Source organism: Drosophila ficusphila, unplaced genomic scaffold (genome assembly GCF_018152265.1).
Source record: "Drosophila ficusphila isolate 14025-0441.05 unplaced genomic scaffold, ASM1815226v1 contig_414, whole genome shotgun sequence".
NCBI classification, from domain to species: Eukaryota; Metazoa; Arthropoda; class Insecta; order Diptera; family Drosophilidae; genus Drosophila; species Drosophila ficusphila.
In genome coordinates this window covers 9441304-9448896 of record NW_025064328.1, presented here as the reverse complement: position 1 = coordinate 9448896, position 7593 = coordinate 9441304, and the positions used below count along the sequence as shown (strand labels likewise).

General features: G+C 41.2%; 1 protein-coding gene across 1 annotated transcript; it reads right to left on the bottom strand.

The window, feature by feature from the left end:
* Positions 1 to 1570: 1570 nt before the first annotated feature.
* LOC108090246 lies at positions 1571 to 2683 on the bottom strand. The gene is given in 3 exon segments (XM_017188842.1): positions 1571 to 1596; positions 2319 to 2514; positions 2516 to 2683. Coding segments are annotated over 3 exon segments (390 nt in total).
* Between the last annotated feature and the right edge of the window lie 4910 nt (positions 2684 to 7593).

Below are 7593 nucleotides of genomic sequence, written 5' to 3'. Positions count from 1 at the left end.
AAACCTCTTAGACTTCGCCAATTCCCTCCATTTTTCGAGTGCATGTTGGGGGCTCATTATCGGTTATAAATTATTTCTTAAACTATTTTGTTAAGTTCTTGAATGTTATTCAAATGTTATTATTGAATCCACGGAACAGTAAATAAAAAAATCATTGATAGCTGTTCTTCTTTTCCATGTTTAATACTAATTTGAGACTCTAATTAAGTTATTTAAGTGGTCTTAATTAAAAACTTGATGAAGTAAAATGATACAAATCATTGGGTCTTGAAAAATTAGTTCTTAATGTTTGGTTAAAAAGTCAAAACCTCTTAGACTTCGCCAATTCCCTCCATTTTTCGAGTGCATGTTGGGGGCTCATTATCGGAGTGCGCTCAATGGAATGTAATGGCGGCCCCATCCCCATCCCGCTCCCCATCCCGATCCCCATCCCTTTGGGCCACCACTTGATTTGGCCAGATCCCCGGATCCCCTGGCTCACTTGGCCATTGGATTGCGTGCTGGAACGCCGCTGTCTCCGCTGGCATTTCGTGTTATCCTTCAGCTCAATTTCGGCTACTTTTGGATGTCTCTCGGCGAGTGAGTTCTTTTTTTTTAGTTTTCAGTTTTCAGTATTCAGTATTCAGCTTTTCGTTTTTCGTTTTTGATTGCATTGCATGTCGCATGTCGCACTCGAACTCAAAACTCGAACTCGAACTCGCTGTGTGTCTCCTTTTTCTTCCGCTCGCCTCTCCGTCCATTCGATAAGGTTTTAAGTTATGACCTTTTAAAATGTCCAAATGCGGCGATAACACGTGATTACTACAAATGTATTCGGAGAGTGCAGCGGATCAGGATGCGCCACAAAAAAATCCGGGGCCCTTAAAAAGAGACGGGGAGATTTGGAGTAAGGGAGAAGGAGATGGGGCGAGGGAGCGAGTCAGCTTGGCAACGGGCAACAAATTGTTTTGGCCTCCAACTAACAAATGAAATCCTAAATCACACAGCACTCCTGCTGCTCCCACTCCTTGGCGATCGAAAGGCTTCTGTCCGCCATCCACTTGGACTGCAGGACATGCTATAGTTGTGGGTCTTCCGGCTCCATCGGTTAGCTCTTCATGCGAAGGAATCATAAATATCGATCAAAACGTCAATGTTTTATCTAGTCGACAAATCGATCTTACACTGTGCGAATTGCAACACAGGGATGCAATACAACAAGGCATTAAAATAGTTCTAAACAAAGTTGGTTGCAAGAAAGTCATATCAATATTAAACAATACCTTTTGTAATTTTTAAGGCAATTAAAAAATATGTAAATATCGAAATAAATAAGAAATTATTAGTGTACATAATAAACTTTTATAGCTACGTTTAATATATTTATAATTCAAAATAACAAATGGTATGATTGCATGTATTGTAAAATTGTTGGCAGCTTAGTATATGTACAAAAGATTTCGTTTAAAAAATTTGCCTTATTAGCTTCCTTTAATAAGCTAATATGTATATATATTTTGGGGAAAAATATAACATTTTGTGAAACATCACAAAACTAAAGTCAATTACCGGTGCTCCCATGCAGATATTACTAAATGAATGATGTGCTCGCAAGGTCTGCAAAGAGCGTATTTAAAAGAGAATTATCATGATTATAATCAAGGTTCCCGAGAGTTCCATTCTTCCCTTCGACATTCCCGGGTTCCGCAGCCCTGGTCTTCCTGCTCCAAGCTCCATTCACCGTGATGTAAAGGGGGTCCGGGGACAAGGGATCCACGGAAGGGTTGGGGGTCGATCACTTTGTAAATTGTTGGGCCTTGCATAATTTAAGCATAATTCTTATTTTATTCCTTCCCGTGTGTTGGTGTGCTGCTTTTGTGTGTGTGTGTGTGTGTGTGTGTGTGTGTGTGGATGCTCCCAGGAATTTCATCTTTCGCTGGCACATGTCGATTGTGGCCAGATATCCGTCGCTCCACGCGGTCAGCTACCCGACAAAATGCTCCAAGGGATTTTCAGATCTCCCCCTCTCACGCCCTTTTCCCCCTTCGCTACGCCACTGATTATTAAGAGGGGGAGGGGGATCGGTGGGGCGTATAGATGGCTAATAATAACAATAATAATATGCGTTCGCTTATCAAAATTGACGTCAGATCTTATTGATAGGCATCTGGCAGTGGGCTTTTTGGCCAGGGCACAAAGGAAAATCGTGTCAGGGAATCGCTTGGGCTTAATTGAAGCGTTATTATGCGACTGTCACATACACGCACGTATGCAAAGCGTTTGTGGGTTCGCGATCTTGAGTTCCTCAGTTCGGATCCCCCGATTCCCCACTTCCCCACTTCCCAAGATCCCCAGAATCTCGAAGAGATCTGCAGACCAAGTCCTGCTGCGCCTGCGCGAAACCTTCACCTTCGCTCCGCTTGACAGATGCCTCAGAATTTTTAAGCACCGCGGGCCATCTCGGAACTTCTGCCACGGCAGCCGTCTTTTATTAATCAGCAGACTCTCTGAAAGAGGGGGTTCTTGGGAGGGGAAAGGAGGGAGCACAGCGGTTGCGAATATTATTTATATCGAATTTAATAATAATTCTTGAGCCGCTGCCGCTGAAGCTGTTGCTGTTGCTTTTGCTTTTGCTGCGTAGGTTGTTGCTGCTGCCCCGGCTTCTGCTGCTCTTGGCCAGTTTGATCAGCTCAGAAATTTGCATTGATCGACGTTGCAGATATGGACAGGCAAAGGCCGGAGTCAAAGTCAGGACAAGGTCTTTCACTGCGAGAAAAAAACACAAATAAATAGCGAAAGAGTTTGCTTATCCGAAGAGAAAGTAGTTCTCGTCCGGGCTGTTCACCTTGACTGAATTAGTATTCAATTTATACTGTCATGTGTCACCTGATAGATGTTTATGGTGACAGCCAATTTGTTATTGAGCGATCAGGTAGATACCAATTGGGCAAAAGGCAAATATCAAAGATAATTAAATAAATACATAAACAAGGTAATTAAACCAAATTACGGGTGATTATATTTTATTATTATTAAATGGTGTAACACTGCACTTGATCCATTACAACCATATTTTCTGTGACCGCAATGCTGTGAATTAATGATGCATGCTTAAATTAAAATTTAAATAAATGTACATATAAGTATACAAAATAATACATTTATTGCACTTAATAAAAACGGAAACAAAAAACACATACAAATACAATATATTATGTAATTTGTAAGCCTTGTAAATGTTAAACATAAATATTTTGTTCAAAGAAAACAGTTAAAATAATATTAATTTTTAAAATGAGACATTCATATTATCATACAAATTAAATACTAAATATTTTAAAGGAATGTTTGAGAACTTGAAATATACACGTAACGTAATACAATAATTTATTAATGTAATATGAATGATATCTTTTGCATCTATCTTTTTCTTTGTTATCGTTGATTATTAAAAGTTGTTAGGCATCTTCATTCAGGACTATACAAATATAATACAAGATATTTCAGAGAGAACTTGAAATCACCTGAGGTGTAAATAATATTTGCCATTTTTTGATCATAAAGTTTTTCTTAAGGCTTCAAAATTTTTGTTAGTGCAAGGAGACATTCAAGACAACTCCGTGATGTGAAGATGGAGATGCTGCGGCTGCCGATCGGTCTCAGCGTTTATGATGAACGATTTCGTTCATGCGGGTGGGGCAACCAAAGGGGGGCTGCACGAAGGGGGAGGGGAGGGAAGGGGGAGCGGAAAGGAGCCATTCAACTTTATGTACTTTCGCCCGGGTGAAAAGTATGCGCCGCCCTTATTAGCATGCCGCGGACGTTGCCGGTTCGGTTTTGGTTCGGTTCGGAGGAAAGTGGGTTACCCTCCCATTCCTGCGCCGCCCCTCTGGCTTAATGTGCCGTTTTGTTAAATTGCAGCGTTAAGAACTGCGCACATAAAGCATTTTGTTGTCAAACTGATTCCCGATCATACATAATTTTTATCTTGATCCAAATAAGCCTTACACGATCAGAATGCTCCGGTTGGAAATGCTGAACCCCTAGGGCCACCAAAACCAGTAACTCTCCGCCGATTTTGTACCTCGCCGTCGTTAATATATGCATGCGTGGTCAGAGGCGATATATATATTCTGTTTTTTTTTTTTTTTTCGGCTGATTCGTAGCTGGTAGTTTTAATGGCGATTTGCGGAGCAACAAATGAGCCTCGGCCATATGCAAAATGTATTGAAATTATGAGCATATTTCTTCACAACAAAAAAAGCGCTCCGCTTTCGGGCGTTTCAAATGGTTTGCCTTATTTGTCGTTGCGGTGACGCCCCTCGCCCACAAAAAAAGCTCTGAGAATGGCTAAGTGGCCGACACTTAAGTGCACCATAAAAATCGGAACGCATAAATCATCCCAAAAATCCACATAATAATCGGTTAAATGGATGTCCGAAACACGAGTCGGCGATAACTATCGTTTCCGTTGTCTTGGACATGGCTCTAAATTGACACAAAAATCAAATCAACTTTTTATGGCCATAGGTTATGAAGCTGGGTGTTTTATTGCCCATCGTTAACTTTCGGGAATATCAATTTGGCTCTGATTATTATTCCAAGCGTCCCATTGATTATGCGATAACTATCCATAAAAAGAGGAAATTCCCGATGATCCAAAGCTGTTTCACTTCAAATGCCAAACAATAAAGCTGCGTGTCAGGTCCCAAATTTATCTATTGCGAAAGCATAACAACGATGGGCTTTATTACATCCAAAAACGGGAATCCTGAACAATAAGCCGTAATAAAACGAGCAACTTACCCCGGCTACTCAGATTCCACTTAAGTTAGTCAATAAAATTAGGTATGAAGTGGAGAAACTAATCGTTGTGTAAGTGTTTTTTTCAAATGCAAGGTGTTTGTAAGTAAGTAATGGACTACTTTGGGTTTTGTCTTAGAAAAATGCACACAAACTAGGTAATTTCGTATTTAAAAAAAAAAAAAAAACTCACTCTTGAGGATGTACAAACACCAATGCATACATTCAATACTCTTTTCGATTATAACAACTGAAAATTGCTTTCTTTCGAAAAATAAACCAATAAGATAGACCCATCGCCTAAATGTTTATTTTTCTCGTATTGTACTTATAGTACCTATATCTGAAAAAGTATGTATTACGTAGTTTACAATGTCTTCGCCAAACAATGTATGTTTTGCCCCGTTTTATTTCCTTTCAATAACTACAAACATTTATTTAACTTTGCTCATTTCCTCGCTTCCTTGACCCAGTTTCAATGGCAAAAGGAAATAAAGAAACGAGCCAAATCGAACATATTCCACAAAATGATGGCCCATGTTTGCCTGCCCTGAACTTCCCTCCCACCTGAGCGGAGGGCACATAAATTGGCTCCCAATATCCACAAAACGACAGTAAACGGTCATTTTTATCGAAATAATTGCATTTTTTTCGTCGACTCTTCGGTGCAGTTGGTTCGGTTTATTCGGTTTGTTCGCTTGTTCAGTTGGCTCAGTTGGTTCAGTTGTGCATTTTGGCTTCGACTTTGGCATTGGCAGCGAAAGTTTTGATTGCGTTCCGCTGGCGTTAGCCGGCCGTGGATAATCCACTTCGTTTCATTACGAGCTCCGAGTGCAGAATGCCGGAGGGTCGGGCAAACGAGCCTCTGATTGTGCATACGCACGAAATCAATAAATAAAAGAGCGGCCAGAAATTGCCCGGTGTTCGGGGGACTCAGGAATGGGGATCCCGTCCCATCCCCACTGCCAATGTGGGGAGACCCACGCCGCCAAGTTGCAGATCCTCTCCAAGTTGCAGCTCCTCGGACTTCGGCCTGATGCGCGCCCATAATTCATTTCATTATTGTTTTGACATTTTATTTATTGAATGCGAACAGGCCTCTCCCTTTTAACCCCCTCCCCCGCCCCCTTCCCCACCCACTGAAAGTTGGCTTACATGTATTTCCCCCGAATCCGCAAATGTTTTTTGTGCAAATTGTTAACGGGCTTGTTTCATTTTCGGTCGCCGGTAAGTAAGTGAAATCAATGCCCTTCGGTGCGTGTGTGTGGTCCAAACAAAAGACTTAGGCAACGAACTTGGCCGAGGGGCCCCGAGAAAAGTGTTTTTCGAGCAAACAAACGAAATACTTATGGAAATGTTACAAGGCAACACACACACACACACACAACGAAACTGAAAAAATTTACATAAATTGCCCTCAAATCAATTTAGTTGGCGGAGTGAACCGGTTCGAGGCCAATGGCTTTTATGCGCAATTCTCTTAACCTCCAAACAATCATACATCCAAACATCCAACTGAAGCATCAATTAATGATCCCCAGAGAGAGTTTTCAATTAGACAACCATTAAGATGGCATTCCAAATGGGAGCACTCCGCACTTCCCACGCCGATGTGCCACGCCCACTCCCACGCAGACGCCCTTCCACTTCGATTGCCAATTGCCAAATGGCTGACAATTAATACACACCTCGCTGCACTTAGCAGTTTGATAAATTGGGCTGCCCAACGCCGAAGCAGAAGTTATGGAAATTAGCCTGCCGCAGAGAGTTAATGGAGTCAAAACGCTTATAAAACTCGCATGAACCGCCGACTGCGGCAGCTGCAACGGCCAGAATATGACAATATGGCTGGAAATTAATCTTGCATAGAGCCGGAGATCGAGGCGGAGATGGAGATCGAGCTGAAGATGGAGATGGAATCGGAAAGGGTGATGGCGATGGCGATGGCGATGGAGTTCCAAAGTCCCCGGGAGAAGAGGGCGTAGGATCGGAGGAGTCGTCTAGGCAGGATGTGGCCTGCCATTGTCGCCCGGTTTCACTCGGCCGTCTGAGTCTCTCTGAATGTGAACTTGATTATGTTTTATGAGGCTCTCGCTGCCGATGGTGTTGCAGTTGCATTGCATCGCATCGCATGCAGCAGATGGAGCAGCAAATCCGCCAACTATGTTGCATCTGTACGTCATTAGATGTCGCCCATAAATTGTGGTATCATTTTTTATACGCTCCTCGGACCGGCCATCTAAATGACCCAAGAAAAGGGATCCCCTTTTGGTATTCTTTTCGCCTGGTGGGCGTTTATCTGTTTGCCACTTTTTGATTTTATTATTCAGTTTTCCCCCACTTATGGCTTTGCATTCACTGATTTTCTCGCCCTCGGAAATCAATATATTCGGAGAATCGGGCTTTAATGAAAGTCTTAGCTAAAATCTACACTTAGTAGCTTAGGTATATACAGGTTTTAATCATAATTTTGAGAAATAAGACAAACAGTTAAGTAAATATAGCTATGTCAGTATTATTGAAATTCTAGTCAGTATATTTAGGAAGCGCAGATATTATTTAATATATTAAATACCACATTTTGAACCTAACTTATTTTAAATCTATTTAATTCTATAAATTCCAAATATGTTGGGTCGGGTTTTCTCATGTTAAGTTTTTTCTATAAGAAACTCTTTACAAAATTAACATACCATCCTTTTTTTTCAGGAAAATATTTCATCTCAGTAAACCGAAAATTATAATTTTTAAAAAACAAACATTTTTTTTAGTATAAAACTGTTAAACTAAGTTTCAGCCTTGACAACATAA